At 36.8% G+C, this 22,011-nt stretch overlaps 1 protein-coding gene and 1 pseudogene across 2 annotated transcripts in view; one reads left to right on the top strand and one right to left on the bottom strand.

Annotated features, from left to right (window-relative positions):
- CCDC73 (coiled-coil domain containing 73) overlaps nt 1–22,011 on the bottom strand; it is a 167,713-nt gene that overhangs the window by 135,784 nt on the left and 9,918 nt on the right. For both annotated transcript variants that reach the window (XM_025355520.1, XM_025355521.1), the window contains exon 2: nt 3,062–3,211. In XM_025355520.1, coding sequence (XP_025211305.1) covers nt 3,062–3,196 — 135 coding nt within the window. In that variant the 5' untranslated portion in view covers nt 3,197–3,211. The remainder of the gene's footprint in view (nt 1–3,061; nt 3,212–22,011) is intronic.
- On the top strand, nt 920–1,272 carry LOC112607231 (annotated as a pseudogene).

Raw genomic sequence — 22,011 nt, 5'->3', positions numbered from 1 at the left:
TAAACAAATATTAAAATCTAGTTAATAATATACATACTGAAGCATATAATTTCCAACTTATTTGGAAATGAATCCCAAAAATAAGACCAATGACAGACAGATATACTATGAGATCAAGTATAGAATCTGGGTAGTAGGTATATTAGGTTCCTATTACTACTGTAACAAATAACAAACTTAGTGGCTTAAAACAACTCAAATTTATTCTGTTGCAGTTCTGGAGGTCAGAAGTCCAAGGTATCTGCAGGGCTGCATACCTTCTATAGTCTCTGGGGGAGAATCCATTTCCTTGCCTCTTCCAGCTTCCACTTACATATGTTCCTTGGCTCATAGCAATTTCCTCCATCTTCAAAGCCAGCAGCATAACACCTTCCAATCTCTTTCTCTTTGACTATAACATCTACTTCCACTATCACATCTCTTTCTCGGACTCTGATTCCCCTGTCTCCCTCTTGTAAGAATGCTTATGAGTACTCTTGACCCACTCGAATAATCAAGCATAATCCCTCCATCTCAAAATGCTTAATTACACCTACAAAATTCCTTTTGCCATATAAGGTAACATATTCACAGGTTCTTGAAATTAGGACATGAACATGCTTGGGTGCCATATTCTGTCTACCACAATGGGTGGACGGGTGCTCACTGTGAAGTTCTTTCAACTATTATGTACATTTGAAATTTTCCTAAAATGTTAGGGGGAAAATCTAGGAATGCAGGAAAAGTACTGCCATCAGGGTAAATGTGAAAACCAGTAACTGTCTTTTTCTAATGAAAGTAAGGGAGTTTTTTCCCCTTTTTAAGAAGAAAGCTCTCTTTTCAATGAGGAATTTCATTGTTAGTATTATGTACTTTTACATTTGATTATTAAAAACATTGTTCCTCTTCATCCAGGGATGGCATCTTAGAGGCACTCAAAATGGTCCAGCATTTGACGCATCATCATGGGCTTTCCTACAATACAGCCTCTAACAAAACGAGTTTGTCCCAAACCCCTGGTAATAGAATTGTTTACCTTTACACCAAGAAGGTTGGGAAAGCACCAAAATCTCCATGTGGCATGCCTCCAAGTAGACTTCAAGGAGTTTGTTATGTGAGACCTAAAGTTCTTATGAGGTTGTCCTGAAAAAACGTGTCAGCAGAGCCTATCGTGGTTCCACGTGTGCTAATTGTGTCCATGACAGGCTCAAACATGCTTTCTTCATCAAGGAGCAGAAAATCCTTGTGAAAGTGTTGAAGGCACAAGCACAGAGTTTGAAAGCTAAATTTTAAAATAAAGCTTTCTTGGGTAATAAAAGAAAAAGAAGGAAAAAAAACCACTATTCCTTTTCTAACCTGAAATTTTTCAGAAGCTTTTTAAAAGAAGCATATTTTTTAAGTTGGAAATATAAACAGACCAAAGTATAAAATTTAAAACATAATAAAACAGAATATTGTTTTAAATGGTGACCAGAAGTTGTTTCACTTAGGAAAGAACATTTTAAGCTAATTTTAAAAAACAGTTTTTTATAATACTTATCCAAAATACTATTTTTAGCAGAATTTCATCTTAAAACAGGCTTTTATTACACTAATAAGTAACTTTAAATAGGATCAACACCATGGTATTTAAATTTTCTTATTGTAACAATAAATTTCAATATTTTTAAATCCTAGAACAATATTCATATTATTATATAATAAAAATGTTGTTTCATCTCTTTTTCTCTCATTTATAGTTTATTTTCAGAAAGTCAGTAAATTATATTGATTCTTCTTTCTGCCTCTTCTATTCTATCTTCATGGTCATATATACATCCTAGTAAACTCATTTCTATATCATTATTGCAATAGTTACATGGTTTATTTTTTTCTCTCCAGAATCTTCCAAGTTCAGTCTATCCTATATAGAGTTAAAATTTAGACCCATACAAGTCTCAGAAATAAAATGCTTTTTAAGGGGATTTGCACAATATAGATATCCTGCTGAAACCAACATTTTTTACTTTTTTTTTTTTTTTTTTTTTTTTAGAAAAAATTTTTTTTTTTTTTTTTTTTTTTTTTTTTGAGACGGAGTCTCGCTCTGTAGCCCAGGCTGGAGTGCAGTGGCCGGATCTCAGCTCACTGCAGGCTCCGCCTCCCGGGTTCACGCCATTCTCCGGCCTCAGCCTCCCGAGTAGCTGGGACTACAGGCGCCCGCCATCTCGCCCGGCTATTTTTTGTATTTCTTAGTAGAGACGGGGTTTCACTGTGTTCGCCAGGATGGTCTCGATCTCCTGACCTCGTGATCCGCCCATCTCGGCCTCCCAAAGTGCTGGGATTACAGGCTTGAGCCACCGCGCCCGGCCGAGACAAAGTTTTGTTCCATCACCTAGGCTGGAGTTCAGTGGCGTGATCCTGGCTCATTGCAACCTCCACCTCCTGGGTTCAAGCAATTCTTGCGACTCAGCAGCTGGGACTACAAGCATGTGCCACCACATCCAGCCAATTTTTTTTTATTTTTAATAGAGACAGCATTTCACCATGTTAGCCAGGCTGGTCTCGAACTCCTGCCTCGTCTTTTACAATTTTATATTAGACATATGCTTTAAGAAAAAATCCCAGTTGCCACTTTTTAAAATAAAGATATTTGATTCTTTTAACCCAGAATATTTACTACATACATTTATTTTGTCACTTAATCATACACTGCTTTGTTTCATTATTTAATCATTTCATAGGCATCTGTATAATAACCTTAACAAAAATGTAATCTCCCCAAGAGTGATTCTTTTTCATCAGCCATGTGTCTAAAGAGGGTGCTATCTGTGCACTCCCAGGGATTCAATAAATACTAGTTGAGTTATCAGGTACTTAATCTGAAAACCCCTCTTTTATTTTGTGCTTTAGTTTCCAAAATCTTATTTCCCATTCCCTGATCATTGACTTAATCTGTCCTATTCTCTTTTACTTCATTAATTGGACTATATATTTTATTTCTAAACAAGAGGGATTTTTATGTCTTTTTTATTCTTTAAAAAACAATAAACTAAACAAAATCAAGTTTTCTTATTTAACAAAAGCATTTTAAAAAGGAGCTTACCCTTCTCATACGCAATTCTTCTAATGCTTCCAGTAAACTTGTTTTGAAATCTAACAGCTGAATAGAAAACAATGTCTCTGAAGAACTTTGAAGAGTAAAAGTAGATGATGACTCAGTATTGAAGTTGTTTTCCATGTTAATATTTATTTCCTGTAATGTAAAAAGGTCTTAACTGAAAAAAATAATTTATCTAGGTTTTTCAAGTAAAAGCATAGTTACCATAAAAATATGACAACCTGTATCCCATAATCCGCCAATTTCAGCACTGATTAACAGTTGTGTCATCACTCCACTCTAATGCTGACCAAAAAAACACTTAGCAACAATGGTATTATTCTGTTTCTCTATGGTTGAAGTCTTTTCTGGCAGCTGAGTATGCTCAAAGGCCAAATTTTCCTCACCAGTCTTCTAAAGGCTGGGTTCGTGACGTTGCAGGCAAGTTGCTTCATGCCAAAGCTGGGATACACATTCTGCTTCCATAAAGCTTCTTTGTGAAGATGATGTGAATAGTAATATGAAATCTTTAAACTCAACAGAGTTGGAAGATGAAGGCTGTAAAAATTGCCTTTTATTAAAAACCAAGATAGTTAAATACCTTTCTCAACCCAGAAAATGTATGAGTCAGGCTGCAAGAAACTTTTCAACTTTTCAATATGAAACAATTATCAATTCACAGGTAGTTGCAAAAGAATGTACAGTGAGGTCCTATACACCATTCACTTAATAACCCCTGCAAATGTTAACATCTTGTACAACAAGAGTACAGTATTAAAAATGTGCATCTGACTTCGGTACAATCCATGGAGCTTATTAGCACTTTACCAGTTATACATGTACTTATTTGTGTGTATGTGTCTGTATGTATATATGCTTTTGGCAAGTTTATCATATTTATAGCTTCATATAACTATGACCGCAATTTAAGACACAGAACTCTAGCATCAATACAAGCTTCTTCAAGCAGCTTCTTTGTTGTCATACCCACTCTCTTCCCCCATCCTTAACTCCGAGAAAATACTAATCTGTTATCTATCTCCGTAATTTTGTTATTTCAAGAGTGCTCATAAATGGAATCACACATCATGTAACCTATGGCTTTTTTTTTTAGGTTCATCCAAATTGTTACATGTATCAATAACTCATTCCTTTTTATTGTTTAGTAGTATTTTGTGGTATGGATGTATTATTTACTTAACTACTCACCCACGGAATAACATTTTAGTAGTTTCCAGTTTGTGACTATTATGAATAAAGGTGCTATAAACATTTATGTACACATTTCTCTGTGACCATAATTTTTCATTTCTTAGAGATAAATGCCCAAGAGTAAAATTGTTGGGTTGAGTGAATATTCAGTCCATTTTTATTTGTAAAGGAAACTGCCACATTATTTTCCAGAGTGGCTGTACCATTTTCCATTCCCACTGGCAATGTGCAAGTAATCCAGTTTCTCCAAATTTCTGCCAGCATTTGGTCTTATCACTATTTTTTTTATTTTAGCCATTCTGATAAGTATTATACTAATAAGCATTCTCCAGAGAAACAGAATAGGATAGGTATGTGTGTATATCCATGTGGGGGGGTGTATGTATATATGTGAAAGACTCATATGCACATATATATAGACACAGACCTACACACACACATGCAGAGAGAGAGAGAGAGACATTTTAGGGAACTGGCTTACACAATTGTGGGGACTGCCAACTCTGAAATCTTTAGGGTCAACCAGCAGGTTAGAGACTCAGGAAAGAGCTGATGTTGTAGCTCAAGTTCAAAAGCAGTCTGGAAGCAGAATTCCCACTTCCTTGGACAACCCTAATCTTTTTCTCTTTTGGCCTTCAACTGATTGGATGAGGCCCACCCACATTATGGAGAGTAATTTGCTTTATTCAAAGTCTGCTGATTTAAATGTTAATCAGAGCCATAAAATACCTTCACAACATTATCTAGACTGGTATTTGTCCCAGCATCTGGGTACTATGGCCTAGCCAAGTTAATACATAAAATTAACAGCAGTGCATGTGCATAAAAGAAACTTTCTAAAAGGAAAATTTTCATTCCTGAAAATGATGAGGTATGTTATTTGGACCAATCCTCCTACTAAAAACAACTAAAAATTCTAAATAAAACATTTTAAAATCTTCTCAAAAGCATCAAAGACTGAAAAGATAATAAAAAATTATGGAACCAAATTCTAAATTCTAAAAGAGAGCAAGAACCAAAAAGTAGACCAAGCACTAACAGCTATCTTTACCCTGTGGGGACTTGACAAATGAGGCAATATTAAACTATAGCTTTTATGAAGTCTGATTTAAAACGTACAGAATTCAAATTTAGGGCTTACCAAAATCTAGTAAGAGACTCACTACATTAAGTAGAATTCAAAAGAGTTAAACTCTCACGTAAGGCTGAACCAAAAGTAACCCACCTTCTACAGGAGAGGTGCCTTGGTGCCAAGCAAATAAAGTATAAAGGAAAAGAAAAGGGAGGGAGAGACAAAGAAAGAGAAGAGGAAAAAAGTCTTATCCCAGAAAGTTGTAAACAGTTTAATTTCATATTAATTTTTAAATAAAAGCTGCTTCATAGGATAGTGAAAGAAACCTCAATCTATTAATATAATTTAAAATGCTTCCAGATTGATAATACCCATAAGAACTTTGCAGATGCAAATGAAAATTTATTCTAGAAGAATACACTTAGCCAGGTGTGGTGGTACACCCCTGTAGTCCCAGCTACTGGGGAGGCTGAGGTGGTAGGGTCATTTGAGCCCAGGAGTTTGAGGCTGCAGTGAGCCTTGATCGTGCCACTGCACTCCACCATAGGCGACAGTGTGAGATCCCTTCTCAAAAAAATAAAAGAAAGAAAGAAAAAAGAAAAAGACAAAGACAAACAAATAGAGACATCTGCAAGATGTCTGAACAGGTACTTCATAAAAGAGGATATCCAAATGGCCAATACACCCAGGAAAAGGTAGCTTCATTAGTAATCAAGGATATGCAAATTAAAATGCCAAGATTCCACAACATACCAGATCAGCCAAAAATTTCAAAGTCTGACATTACCAAGAATTAGTAAAGAAATGAAGCAATAGGAACTCCCAGATACCATCAGTATGTAAACAGGTAAGACCACTTTGGAAAACAGTTTGGTAGTATTACATTGAAGATATATACCCTTTATGTGTGTAACAAACCTCCCCAAAACATAATGACTTAAAATAACAATGATTTAAATATTTTTTGCTTTATTTAGCTCAGGATTCTGAAGATTGCTAATTTGTGCTGGGCTCAGCTGGATGGTTCCTCTGTTCTCTGCTGGGTTTATTAATGAGTCTGTGATCAGCTGCCTGTCTGAAGAGTCTGTTTCTAGGGGTTCGCTGTCCACTGTGGTACAAGGACAACTGGACCACATATCTCTCATATAGTAAGGTAGTCTTGGTTTATTTATATAGTGGCTGGACTGGGTTCCAAGAGGAAGAGCAGAACATTCAAGGCTTTCTGAGACCCAGGTTCAGATATGGAGTAACACTGCTTCTGTCACATTCTACTCATTAAAGCAAATCACAAAACCAGCCAAGATTCAAGGGATGGAGAAATACACTCCATCTTTTGATGTAGGAAGACACAAAATGAACATTTCAAAGAGTGTTACTACAGAGAGGGGAGAAATTGTGGCCATTTAAACAATCCACCAGACATCCCTATGACCCAGCAATTGCTCTCTCCCATATTTATCCCTACTCCCATTTTTATCTGTCAAAATCTTACCCATCTTTCAAGGATCCACTAAAATATCTCTTCCTCCAAGAAGTCATTTTGGTCTCACCAATTAAAGTGGTCCCTTCATATTGCTGAGCAACCATTACAATATGTAACTATTTTATTATGCAATACATTTTATATCTGGAATCCTTGTAATGTCCCAAAGCCAGTGGCATATATTTCAGATTTTTATTATGGTATCCTTTCACTTCCAGTGCTGATTTCTGTATTAGTTATTGCTGTATAACTAACCACCCAAAACCTAATGGCTTACAGCACTAATTTATTATTTGTCATCATTTCATGGACTGGCTGGGTTGTTTGTCTGCTGATTTTATGTAGGCTGTTTTATACAAGTTTATTCAGTTGTTAGATTTGCTTAGTTAGGGCTGAATTCAGCTGGAAACGCTGGAACTTATGGGTGTCTTTCTTCACATGGTTTTCACCCCAGACTTCTACACAGCATGGTGATCTCTGGGGGGTATTTTTAAGAGTTCAAAGGCAGAAACTGCAAATCCCCTTGAAGCCTACACTGTAGAGCTCATACAGTGTCAATTCTGCCACATTCTATTAACTAAAGCATTTCGTAAAGCTATCCTAGATTCAAAGGGGTGAAGAAATTGATTCCAATTCTAGATGGAAGAAACAAGGTCACATTGTAAAGGGGTGTAGATACACAATGGGAAGAATTTGTGCCCATTAAACAATATGTAACAATATATAAATAATTATCAGATAAGAGAGGTTCTTATGTTTCTAGAACAAAACCAGGATGCTATGAAAAAAATTCCACAATCACAAAGAGGGTGGCAGAAAGACTGTTTATGGAAACTGGAAAAGCGATAAAGAAACTGTTACTGGAGTCTGCAAAGATGTCCAGAAATAACTGGACAAAGTATTGTCTGCAGTAACTTGAAAGAGAGAAAATGTACCTAGTCAAATTGTGGACCTGACTAAGGTTACTTCTAGGCAGAATACTGGAAGTGTAAACTGACTTTTTTTTAGCTGAATATTGAAAGTATGGGGAGAGAGATGAAGTCAAAAAGAAATTGTTCAGGTTCATAAGTCAACTTTGGAGGATATACTACACGAAAAGGCCCAAGATGTGCTGGGCTGGAAAATAAAATCGTTTAACATCCAATCAACAAAAGTTTTCACAGTGAGAAATAGCTCAAATAAATATCAAAACACAGGTAAGAATGTTAAGAACATTTTAAGACCATGGAAAAATTCAAGGCAGCCTTACACAAGGATCTCAAGAGCATTATCTTAGAGCATCCTGACATGCCCAAGGTAGGAGAAATTTGTCCTAAAAAGATTGACTTTGGAGAAAAGATTCATAGAAACCCCAGAAAGTTTTGTGTTTGTTTGGTTTCGGTTTTTTAAAAATTGTACTGGCAGCAGCACTGCCAGTTTGGACTAAAAAGGACTGACACGGTTAAAAAGAGGCCTTTGGACCACCAAAGAACAATGGGTAGAAAACAAGACTAAAACAACAACCATTTGCAAGCAGAGGCCATGTTTTATGCAAAAGGAGGGGCCTTTCAAGCAGCTAAGCCAAGAATTCAAAGGTATGGCCAAGATGAAAACAATGTACTAGGGGACCATTCCCTGGTTGCGGAATGGAGATCTAATCAAGAAATATCCCATGCCCCTGATAACTTGTGCCCACTTGCATTTCAGAAATGCTATGAACTAGTGACTGCTAAATGCCACTATTCCTCCCCTTTTTGAACGAAAGCATCTACTGTGGTTATCACATCCCTGTCTCACCATTGTGTATTGAATGTGTGAGAGGCAAATAGTTTTTTAGTCCATAGATCTCTGGATCAAGAGGAATAATACTTGACAAGCTGCAGCCAAAGAGCATGAACCACATTCAAACCAATGCAGATCAAGTAACGCTGGACTTTGAGCCCAATACTGTTTGGGGTTGAGATTTTTTGAAGTCTTGGGACGAAAGTGAACATGTTTTGCTTGTGTGAGAAATGTAAAAGAGGTAAACTGATAAATTGCTTAATGGTGACAAATTCGTCCCATCATCTCATTTGAAATGTAATAGGGTCACTTCTCCATTCCAGAGATGAAATCTATGTCTCCACTCCCTTGAAACTAGGATTGCCTTACAATTTGTTTTGGTCAGTAGGCCTTGAAGTCTTTGCTCTTTGAAAATATTGCTCTGAACCTGCCATGCCATGTCATGCAAAGAACGAGAAGTTCAGAATCAAAGACTACATGGAGACAGGAGGCCCAGCCATCCCAAATGTCCCAGCTGGGGCTAACCCCCACAACAATCTACAAACTCAGGTGCAGTTGCAAGAGAGCCTAGGCAAGACCAGCAGAAAAACAATCCAACAAACTGACAAAATTAGGAGAAATAATAAATCACTGTTATTTTAAACCATTAAGTTGGAGGTAATTTGCTATGTAGCCACAGATTCAATATTTTTAGTTTAATTTTTTTATTCTGCTCTCTACATTGTCTCTTTTCTCCAAGTTCCCTTTCTCCCATTTGGTTTTCATCTCTTTTGTGGTTTTCTCAAATGTCAGATGATCCTCAGCTGTCTGTTTATATTTATAAGTAATGCATTAGTCAATATAATAAAAAACTAAAGCAGGGGGACTGTTCTAGCTTAAAGAACAACAAAGAGACATGACTACCAAATGCAATGTAGGAACTTTAATCAGATCCCAGATTGAAAAAACGAATAGCTATTGAGGGTATTTGGAGGAAAAATGAGAAAATTCGAATATTGAGTATAGTATATTGAGATAACATTCCTAAATCAATACTAGATTTCTTAGATGGCTACAAAGCAGAACATACTTGTCCTTGTTTAAGGAGATACAAGTTTCAAGTATCTCAGAGCAAAGTATCATGATGCTTACAAGTTACTTTCAACAGATTCAGGAAAGAGAGGTATATAGAGAGATAAAACAAACATAGCAGATTTTTAGTAACTGGTGAAATCTAGGTAAGGTTATAAAGGTGTTAGTTATTCTATTATTTGAACTATTGAAGTTTGAAAATAGAATGACACACTATAATCAAAAAGACAAATAATAACACATGTTGACAAAGATGTGAGAAATTGGAACCTTCATAAACTGCTGGTGGGAATATAAAATGGTGCAACCAGAAAACAGCCTAGGTAGTTCCTCAAAAGGTTAAACATAAAGTTACCATATGACTCAGCAATTCCATTTCAATTTCCAAGAGAATACTACACACAAATATTCATAACAGCATTAATCATAATAACCAAAAAATGGAAACAACCCAAATGCCTATCAACTGGTGAATGGATAAATAAAATGTAGCATATCTACAAAATAGAATGTTAGTCCACAATAAGAAAGGAAGAAGTAATGATACATGCAACAACATGGATGAACCTTGAAAACGTTACATTAAATGAAAGAAGTCAGTCACAAAAGGCCACATATTTAATAATTCAACTTATATGAAATGTCCAGAATAAGCAAATCCACAGAGACATAAAGTAGATCTGTGTTTGCTTAGGTTGCAGGGTTGAAGCAGGATTGCAGAGGAACAGTGAAAGACTGCTAATGAGTATGGGGTTTCTTTTTGAGGTGTTAAAATGTTCTAAAATTGATTGTGGTGATGGATAAACAGCTGTGAATATACTAAAAATTACTGAATTGCACACTTTGAATGAGTCAACCATATCGTATGGAAACTACATCTCAATAAAACTATTCTTAAAAAGTGGAATGATACATTAAAAATTGAATGGAACCAGGAGTGGTGGCTCACCCCTGTAATCTCAGAACTTTGGAAGGCTGAGGCAGGAGGATCACTGGAATCCAGGAGTTCAAGACCAGTCTGGGAAATACAGTGAGACCCCCATCTTTTCTCTCTCTCTCTCTCACACACACACACACACACACACACAAAGTCAGGCATGGTGGCACACATCTCCCGCTACTTGGAAGGCTGAGGTTGGAGAATCACTTGAGCCCAGGAGTTTCAGGTTTCAGGGAGCTATGATCGCATTGCTGCCCTCTAGCCTGGGTAACAGAGCAAGACCCTGCCTCAAAAAAAAAAAAAAAAAAAAAAGGGGGGGGAATAGAAGCACTGAGGGAGGGCTTATTGATTGATAGGTTTCACTACTAGGTGATCAGGTAACAAAACAGATTTTTCATTAGGGGTTCACCTCCGTAATGTCAATATGTAGACATATTTTCTCTCAGGTGTTTCATTTTCCCCAGAAAACTCTCCATTTTCCTGTCCTGAAGTTTAAAGAGAAGAAGGTAGGGAATTTTATCTGGCAGTATGCCTTCTGACAGAAGCATGATAGTAGAAGGTAAGGATTCCATAGTTCAATGAGTAGATTTTTATTTAATTTTCATTTTCAGCCCCATGCTTCATCCCTGTCATCTGCTTTATCTGGTGTACTCCTAACTAGAATTGCCATGGTTCCATTTTTCCAGCACACAAACTCTCATCTTCTGCAGGGAAGGAGACCTGGAAAGGTTCAAGTACTCTATACATATATTTTCAGCAAGTCTCCCTTTTTATTCCCAAGTCTTATTCCTGCCTCACAAAGTACCTGTTGTTTCCAAGTGCTAAGCAAACTTCTGAACTTTTAAGTCAGTCACAATGCTCCTCTATTTGCTTTCTGACAGATTCTGTTAAATCATCACCTGTTCTCTTTTGTCCCTGTGAGTTAAAACCCTTTTCATGTATTTTAATGAACGTGAGAAAAATAAATGGATGTGGTCAATCTACCATCTTTAATTTAAAGTTCTAAAAAGGATTTCAAAACTCACCTCCTATTTAATTATATAAACTCTACCATGCATAGAACAACTTGAACAACACTGGTCCTCAAAAAATACATGATGGCATTTCAGAAAACCATGAAAGAGATGAAAAGCAAATATAAGAAAAGGAACTTGGAGAAAAGAGACAATGTGGACAGCAGAATTTAAAAAAGTAAAACTAAAAACATTGAATCTATGACTATAACAAATAATTCTCAACTTAAAACAATTATTTATCATTTCTCATAATTTCATAGAACAGTTGATTAAAGAAACATTGATTAGCTTCCTAGCATATGTACAGCACAATGCAAGTTTTTCAGGATAGTGTTCACAATCTGGTTGGAGAGACAGACATGGAAGCCAACAGCATGATAAGCACCAGAACAGAAACATATACAAAGTACCTATAAAAATACAAATGACAAAGCAATTAATTCTGTCCACAGGAAGGTTTTAAGGAGAGTGTTATGGAAAAAGTGATATATATCTAGGCCTTAAATATTCTCTGATAAAAAATATGAGGAAAAAATAACATTTTAAAAATTATATGTTTATATAGTTTATCATTTACATTAAATACATCAATTTACCAATAGAACTGTCTACCAGATGGTGCACCAAATATAGATGATTTCTTTGCCACTCAGCTTTAGGAGGCAGTGTTGCCACTTTAGCCACTGTTGTATTCCCCAGAGCCTAGCAAAGTATTTGGAACACAATAGACACTGAATAAATCTTTCAGTTCAAAAACATGCCAAATGTATTCCAGCTTTAAGGCCTACAGGCTTGCTGTTCCTTCTATCTGGAATGCTCTATATCCATATCTTTACACAGAATTTCCTTCATGTTTCTGCAGTCTCAGGTCAAATGTTACCTCTTCAGTAAGCACCACACCTAATCACTCTTTAGCATATTATCTATCCTGTTTTATTTTCTCCAGAGCACTTACCATTATCCTAAATTATCTTAAATTATGTTGATTGTGTGTTAATTTTATTTATTATACCTCCTCCTTTAAAATACTAGTTTTGTGAGGTCAAAATCTCCTCTACTTTGGCCATGCAGTGACTTCAGCACCTAGGACATGACCAGATATAGCATAATACATGAGATTAAATAAATATTAGTTGAATATTAAATAAATCTATCTCACTTACCTAGTTCCTGAGGGTATTTAGTTAGTGACCTCTGCTTCATTCAAAGAGCAACATATTGGAATCCTTTAATATTAACAAATCTGTTTTATTAACAATAAAATATTAACAAAGCTATGTTTTCACATGCTTTGACCTTTTTGTATCTCCGTTCTTATTTTATCTCTTAATTTATTTCCAGCTCCAAAGTTCTATCACACAACTGCCATGTGACAGATTCCCAATTCATCTTCAGCAATTTCTAAAGTACTCACTTGCATTTTTTCACATCAAATTTAACAAATCAAAATGTGTACTTTTTCTTCTCTCTCAAGTCTTTTTGATTTCATTGTTGTCAGTAGTATCTTGTATTCTATTTTAATCTCCAGTGAACATTCACAAAATCTTTGACATCTTTCTCTTTCTCTCTCTCTGCTTCTCCACCTCTTGCTCACTTTCTCTGTCAACCACACTGTCACTTTAACTTTCTCCTTCATCCCCTAAATCTAATCTCTAAATGGACCTGTTTGTTCTTCCTTCTAATTTGCTCTTAGATTCATTCTGCATCACTACTCCTACTGCTATCAATCTAGTCGGATCCTCATTACCTCAGACATGAATTATAATCACCTTTTCCTGTTATCCCTTTATTTAATCTTCTCTCCCACTTCAATCTATTGTGCATATTTTCTCCAGAATTATTTTGCAAAACATCACCCAAACCTCATCAATTTCCAAAGTCAAGAGAATTCTTTTTGTATACAAATCAAGCCCAAATTCCTGTGCCTAATATTTCAGGGTTCCTCAATTTCTAGTTTTATCCCCTTTTTCAACTTTAATCTTCTGGCCCCAAAAGACTTCCTCTATTACAGTTTCCTTACTGTCTCCTACTAATCCATGTTCATCTTCACCTCTGTATCTAGAATAATGTTTTACTCACTCCACTTATCTATCCATATTTTATGCCCATTTCAAGGTGTCTTCTCTCCAGGAACCCTTCCCTGGCCATTTTAAACCACAATAACCCTTCCATTTTCTAAATTCATGTTGTGTGCTTAAATTCAACACTATAGTTTAACAAGAATTCTCCAATTCTTTGTATGTTCAATCTGCCTCTCCAATGGGATGTTTCTGAAAGGCAAGAACTGTTTTACTCTCTTTCATTCACTCCCCCAACTCCATGGCATATATCTATATGTATACATATGTATATATATACAACCCCTTACCTAACAAAGCAATTTCCCTTATATTTTTCCTTTGATCCTCAAATTGCTTCTCTGGGGTTTATAGAGTATTTCTTCCTACAGAGTATGGTTAAAAAAAAAAAAAATCATTGAACTTAAAGTTAGAAGTCTTAGACTTGAGAGAAAACTTGACTACTTTCTCTATGTAATCTTTTTTTTTTCTTTTTTCTTTTTCTTTTTTTTTTTTTTTTTTTTTTGAGATGGAGTCTTCCTCTGTCACCCAGGCTGGAGTACAGTGGTGCGATCTCAGCTCACTGCAGCCTCCACCTCCTGTGTTCAAGTGATTCTCCTGCCTCAGCCTCCCAAGTAGCTGGGACATAGGCACACACCACCACACCCAGCTAATTTTTGCATTTTAGTAAAGATGGGGTTTCACCATGTTGGCCAGGCTGGTCTCGAACTCCTGACCTCAACAGATCTGCCCACCTCAGCCTCCCAAAGTGCTGGGATTATAGGTGTGAGCTACCACACCCAGCCATCACTGTGTAACCCTGAAGAAATAAAAACCAGTTTTTCTAAAACTGTTTCCTAATCTGACAACAAATGTTAAGTTTAATGCAAAAATACATGCCCATATTTTAAAAGATCAGCACTGTTGAAGGCTTACAACAGATTTTTAGCTGGATTAACAACCCTAATAGGGTAAATTAATAAATAATTCTGAAGAAAATACAGGAAAAATCTACAACTACGTCAGATTTCACTTTCTATACGATTGAGACTCTTTAGAAGTTATTATTATGTATAATAATAATATTTTAAACATTACTAATATTTTATAAGAAAGGTATATATCTTTGAATAGATCTTATCTATTACTCATATTCCAACATATACAAAAGAGATTTAAGGTGATGATTTAAGAAGTTTGCTACATGTGTATTTGTGATTTTTATTTATAAAGAAGGCTAAATTATTTTCATCAAACTGTTCCTTCTATTTTCTATGGCAAGTCAATGTCAAAATGTTACTTATTTATCAGAAATACACTTTAAAGTGCATTTGTTATGTGACTTGGTATGTGTTTCTTGCTATATATAGACTATTTGTCTTAAATACTCTACATTCAAAATCATTAGCCAAATATCTTCGGAATCTGGGAATACTATCTCTTTATGTTGAGAGCAGAAAACCATATTACTTATCTGCTTAATAATAAAAAATGTTAAAACAACAATAAAATAATAACATTTCATATTATTATGAAATAAATAAGTGGTTTTCAAAGTGCAGTTCCTGGACCAACAATATCAGCAACACTTAAGACCTTGTTAGAAATGAACATTCTCAAATCTATCTCAGATCTACTGAGTCAGAAAATGGGGGTAAGGCCCAGCAATCCTGTGTTTTAACAAACTACTAAAGTGTGACAACCACTGAAACACATTAACATGAGCATGCAAATGCTCATTTGGTCACTGGATGTTGTTAAAATATGTACTGGAAGTTTAAATTTTGTCTAGAAAAATATTTTTTTGTTTTCTTGTTTTAATTTATCAAATGCTGAGTTAAAGAACTAGGCAAGGCTGGGCGCCGTGGCTCAAGCCTGTAATCCCAGCACTTTGGGAGGCCGAGACGGGCGGATCACGAGGTCAGGAGATCGAGATCATCCTGGCTAATACGGTGAAACCCCGTCTCTACTTAAAAAATACAAAAAATTAGCCGGGCGAGGTGGCGGGCGCCTGTAGTCCCAGCTACTCGGGAGGCTGAGGCAGAAGAATGGCGTGAACCCGGGAGGCGGAGCTTGCAGTGAGCTGAGATCCGGCCACTGCACTCCAGCCTGGGCGACAGAGCGAGACTCCGTCTCAAAAAAAAAAAAGAACTAGGCAAAACTGCGAGCACTGTAATCTGGCCTTAACAATGGAACTGAGAAACTTGAGGCCAGTTGTAATCTTTTGTATTAAGAATCAGAGAAGGCCGGGCGTGGTGGCTCCTGCCTGTAATCCCAGCACATTGGGAGGCCGAGGTGGGCGGATCACCTGAGGTCAGGAGTTCATGACCAGCCTGGCCAACATGGTGAAATCCCGTCTCTACTAAAAATACAAAAATTAGCCGGGCATGGTGGCAAGCGCCTGTAATCCCAGCTACTCGGGAGGCTGAGGCAGGAGAATTGCTTGAACTTTGCAGTGCGCTGAGATTGTGCCATTGCGCTCTCCACCCTGGGGGACAAGAGTGAGACTTCGTCTCAAAAAAAAAAAAAAAAAATCAGAGAAAACTGATGCTAAATACCTAAAAATGTGCAAATATTCCCAAAATATGAACCAGGACAAGTAATTAAGAAGATTAAGTATTTCTCCATTTGGTAAACTTTAAAAATGTATACTTGGAGTTAGGAGTGTTATGAAAGGAGCAAATAAGCAAAACATATGGTAATCAATCCTATGGTCTTAAGTAAACAATCTCTGGGCCAACGTTCCAACTGATGTGCTAGGACAATGTCCCATGAATACATCACAAGTATTCATGTTCCATGAATATGTTACAGGAATTAACGGTCATTGATTCTCTCAGTACTGCAAACTGCTTGGCACAGCCTGGGAAGACCAAAACACCTAGGGCTGGTTGCAACCTGTGAAGAGTAGTTTTGTCCACTTGCCTCTCTGCACTATACAAATACTATGTTATTATTTTCTAATTATGCCTTCATGTGGGGCAAAAAAAAAATAAAACATAGGAAGAACTTTTCTAACCATTTCCGCTAACTCAGTGAGTAGGGTACTTTCAGTTCCAAATACAGAAAACACAACTTAAGCCGGCTTTAAGACAAAAAGTAAATGTATTGGCTTATTTGACTAAAAAGTCTAAAATTAGGTTTGACTTCAGACCAGCAATGTGACCAGCACCTTGATTGTTATGTTTTAATGTTTGCCTATGCTACCTCAATATTGGCTACATTCTCAATAGGCTGTCAATTAATAATGCCAAAAGATTATAGGCAGCTACTGGAGCTAAATATTTTCTTGTTCCTTCTTCCAGCAAGAAAAAGAGAGTTTGTGTCCCGACAAGAGTCCTAAAGTTCCCATTTAGGCCTGTTTGGATTACCTTCCCATTCCTGAACCAATTACCCAATTACTAAGCTTAGGAGAATGACTGAAGCACAGTTCAACAACAGTAATCTTTGGAGCTAGAAGTAAAGTCAATCCAGGTTAACCTCAAAAATATCACATGCCTAAGAAAGTGAAGAGGACTACTTAAGGAAATGCGAGGTGCTATCATCAGGAAAGGGTAAGAATGTATGCAGGTTAATAAACAAGAGCTTTCCATAATAGCTTACCATACATCTCTAAATGAGCTAAAATAGAAAATAAAAATAATCACTCTTTTTTCTTTGGATTAAAAGTGAGCACCTCAATGGTAATCTAAAAAAAGTATATGTTAAAATAACACCAGGTTGGGTGCGGTGACTCATGCCTGTAACCTCCGCACTTTGGGAGGCCGAGGCAGGCAGATCACTTGAGGCCAGGAGTTCGAAACCAGCCTGGTCAACATGGCGAAACCCCATCTCTACTAAAAATGCAAACATTAGCCAGGTGTGATGGCACATGCCTGTAATCCCAGCTACACGGGAGGCTGAGGCATGAGAATCACTTGAACCCAGGAGGCAGAGGTTGCAGTGAGCCAAGATTATACTACTGCACTCCAGCCTGGGCAACACAGGAAGGCTCTGTCTCAAATAAATAAATAAATAAATAAATAAATAAATAAATAAAATAACATATTTACCTATCAAATTAGCAAAGGTTTTTTTAAAATAACAGTACTGTGCTAGTAAAAAAAAAAAAAATTGTAAAAGAGGCATTCAAATAGTTCTGGTAGAAATGTAAATGGAAGCAATCCTTTCAAAAAACAACTTAGAATGTCTCAACAGTCATAAACTATTCTACGCTGACTCAACTTCTAAGAATCTATTCAAAAGAAAAAAATCCTAAATGCAGAAAAAGTTTTATGTTAACAGATGTTTACGACTAAATATTTACAATAAAAAACAAGAAAGAAAAGTTGGAAACAACTTAAATGTTCAGTAATAGAAAAATAGTCAATTAAGTTATCACTATGTAATAGAATATATGTAGCCACTTACATAATAATGGCTAATATTTGTTGAGCACTTAATACATGCAAAACTGTCTTCTAACACTTCATATTTAGTTCTCCAAACAACTTTATGAGATGTTTACTATTACCATTTTCATTTCTAAACAAGAAAGCTAAGGCATAGAGAGATTAAGTGACTTGCCCAAGGATATACAGTAAGGTGGAACCAAGACATGAACTCAGCAATCAGGTTCCAGGGTTGTACTCTTAACTACTACATTATAGTGCCTCTCAAAAGTTTATCCCCAGCCTGGGAAACATGGCAAGATCCCATCTCTACAAAAAGTTTAAAAAGTTACCCAAGTGTGGTGGTGCGTGCCTGTAGTCCCAGCTACTCAGGAGGCTGAGGTAGGAGGATTGCTTGAGCCCAGAAGGCGGAGGTTGCAGTGAGCCAAGATCATGCCACTGCATTCCAGCCTGGGCAACATAGTGAGACCCTGTCTCAAAAGAAAAAGTGTTTATGGAGTTTATAACAGAAAATATTTATGTTAACACTTTGTTAGAAACATCAACAATAATAAAAGCAGGACTCAGAGTCTTCTAATTAAAGATAGTGGACTGAACAGAGGTATTTATCTCCAGTCTAATAAAATGACAGTGGGTGATTTAAGGCATAAGCCTTAGAACAAACAAAATGGTATCTAAGACAAAAACAATAAAACTCTGTTTTTTAGCAGACAGATAAAAAAGTAGAAATATTTATCGCACCTGAGAAAGCTAAGCCAGCAATGGGGAAACCTAAGAAGCAATTTGATTTACATCACTCTCTAGTCTTTCTCCCCTCCTCTGCCAACAGAGTCTGCTGATCCCAGGTACCTCTAAAGGTGAAGGTAAAGGTGAAGCCAAAAATAGGATGACTACTTGAAAGTGAGTTTAAGAAGACCCACAGATTCCCTCTGTCTTTCTGGTTAGGCAGGTGACTGCCCTCTCTCACCTGAGCAGAAGATTGGAAGTTGTTCTGATGATGACAAAACTGAGCCTCTGGAATGGGTTCACTGGGATACCAGGTGCAGCTGAGAAAGGGTCGGGGTGGCTACTATATAGAAAAACGTGTATATCAAATATTGAGATATCCATCAGTCTTCCTTCTCCACAGCTCTAACAGCTGCTAACAGCCAGATAGCTCTTGAGGCAGCAGATTGGAAGTGTGTGTTTTCTAAGGCAGGAGTCCCCAACCCCCAGGCCACAAATGGATACTGGTCCGTGGCCTGTTAGGAACACCCCAGGCCACGCAGCAGGAGGTAAATGATGGCACGAGAGCAAGTGAAGCTTCATCTGTATTTACAGCCACTCCCCATTGTTCGCATTTCCACCTGAGCTGCCTCCTATCAGATCAGGGGCAGCTTTAGATTCTCATAGGAGTGCAAACCCTGTTGTGAACTGTGCATGAGAGGGATCTAGGTTGCATGCTCCTTATGAGAATCTAATACCTGATGATCTGTCACTGTCTCCCATCGCCCCCAGATGGGACGATATAGTTGCAGGAAAACAAGGTCAGGGCTCCCACTGACTCTACTTTATGGTGAGTTGTATAATTATTTCATTATATATTACAATGTAAAAATAATAGAAATAAAGTGCACAATAAGTTGTAATGTGCCTGAATCATCCTGAAACTATCCTCCCCCAGTCCCAGTCTGTGGAAAAATTGTCTTCCACAAAACCAGTCCCTGGTGCCAAAAAGTTGGGGACTACTGTTCTAGGGAATTTGACCAGGCTAAGAGAAAAGACATAATAATATAACAGGAGTTTCCTCACAAAATATTCTAGTCAGATAACCCTAAGATGAAGTCCATAGTCAATAGACTATATCCATGCATACATAACCTCTAATTCACTTTCTGGTACCCCATTGTTAAATACAGAGCAGAGGGTGAAAAACCAATAGACTTTTAAGGGAAAGTGTCTAATTTCAAAGACAAAGATTAAAACAAACTGAAATTTTAAAAACCAATTCAGAGGAAGCAAACATTAAGCAAAGGAAACTCTTTCAAAATAAATATTATTAACATTCTTTTAAAAATTATTTTCTTATCCATAGTGTTCAGTACAGCACCAACTTTCTTATGAAGAGATAAGAGTGTATATTACGTTGATGAAAAAAAGATGCTTCACAGAAATAAACAGTTCCTATAAAAACTAAGATAGTAGAAATAAAAAATCCAATAAAAGGATTAGAAGACAAAGTTAAAGAAATCTTGCAAAAAGAAGCAAAAAGTCAAAGAAATAGAAAATCGAAGAAACAAAGATTAGAAAATTAGAGGATTAATCCAGAAGTCCCAATAACTGTACCCTAAAAGTCCCAGAAAGAGTGAACAAAGAAATTGGAGAAGTCATCAAAAAGTTTCTAAATCAATTTTCCCAGAACTAAACAATATAACTTTGCATATTAAAAGAGCCCATCAAGTGCCAGCACCAACACACATCATGGTGAAATAACAGAACACTAGAGGAAATGAAAAGATCCTATATGCTTCCAGAAAGAAAAAAAAAAATTCTTACAAAAGATCAAGAATTACACTGGAATCTTCAATATCCATAATGGAAGCTAGAATAAAGAAACTAAGCCCTCAGTTTAAAGGGAAAATGATTACCAGATTGTAATTTTAACAGCCATGTCAACAATGAAGACAGAAGATATTTTCAGATATGCAGTGTCTAAAACAATTTACCTTCTATACACCCTTTCTCAGGAAGTTCCTTAAGGATTTCTGTAAGGAGGAGAAAGGCGCAGGATCCAGGAAACAGGGGATCCTTGTCTTAATCTGTTCAGATGACTATAACAAAGTATCAGACTGGGTGGCTTATAAATAACAGAAATTTATTTCTCACAGTTCTGGAAGCTGGGGAGTCCTAGATCAAAGTGCTAGCAGATTCAGTGTCTGGTGAGGTCCTGCTTCCTGTGTCCTCACATGGTGGAAGGGGTAAGGAAACTCTCTGAGGCCTTTTTATTTTTATTTTTTAAATTTTTTTTCCAGAGGTCTTTTCATAAGGGTGCTAATCCCATTCAAGAGGACTCTGCCCTCATGACCTATCACCTCCCAAAGGCCCCACCAAATACTATCACACTGGGGATTAGATTCCAACGTATGTATTTGGGGGAGACACAAACATTTATTCTATAGCAATCCTATGCAAGAAAGAGAGGAAAGGAACCCTAGCATGGTGAAGGAAGACAGTAACAGGACACCTGTACGAAGATGGAGAGCAACCAGTCCAGATTAAAGTGGTTTAATAGGCGCTGGTGGCAACTTCCTCAACACAATGATATTAATAGATTATCAACTGTTTTTAAGTTACTAAAAAAAGTTTTATGTAACTGAGAGAAGTCTAGGGTTGAATTAGTAATTAATACATTAAAAAAAAAAGCAGGCCAGGCACAGTGGCCCACGCCTGTAATCCCAGCACTTTGGAAGACCGAGGTGGGCGGATCACCGGAGGTCAGGAGTTCGAGACCAGCCTGACCAACACGGAGAAACCCCATCTCTATTAAAAAATACAGAATTAGCTGGGTGTGGTGGCGCATGCCTGTAATCCCAGCTACTTGGGAGGCTGAGGCAGGAGAATAGCTTGAACCCGGGAGGCAGAGGTTGTGGTGAGCCAAGATCACGCCATTGCACTCCAGCCTGGACAAGAGTGAAACACTGTCTCAAAAAAAAAAAAAAAAAGAAAGAAAGAAAGAAAGAAAAAAGAAAGCAGTAGGGAAAAATAAGACAATCCAAGATGGTAAGGAAAAATAATTACAGAATATTACAATGGTTCAGCTGTGAACCACATTTATTGATGACATTATTACTCTGCTGATATAATCAAGAGTATGCTACAACTATTTATGGAGGATGTAAAGAAGAAGAAGTTCGAGCAAAAGACAAAAGAAAGCTAAGTTCTTATTTTCCATTATGGGAAGTCATTAGATAATG

The sequence above is a fragment of the Theropithecus gelada genome, chromosome 14 (genome assembly GCF_003255815.1).
Source record: "Theropithecus gelada isolate Dixy chromosome 14, Tgel_1.0, whole genome shotgun sequence".
Lineage (NCBI taxonomy): Eukaryota > Metazoa > Chordata > Mammalia > Primates > Cercopithecidae > Theropithecus > Theropithecus gelada.
The sequence above is the reverse complement of the archived record's forward strand: the minus strand, read 5'-3'. Positions and strand labels throughout refer to the sequence as shown.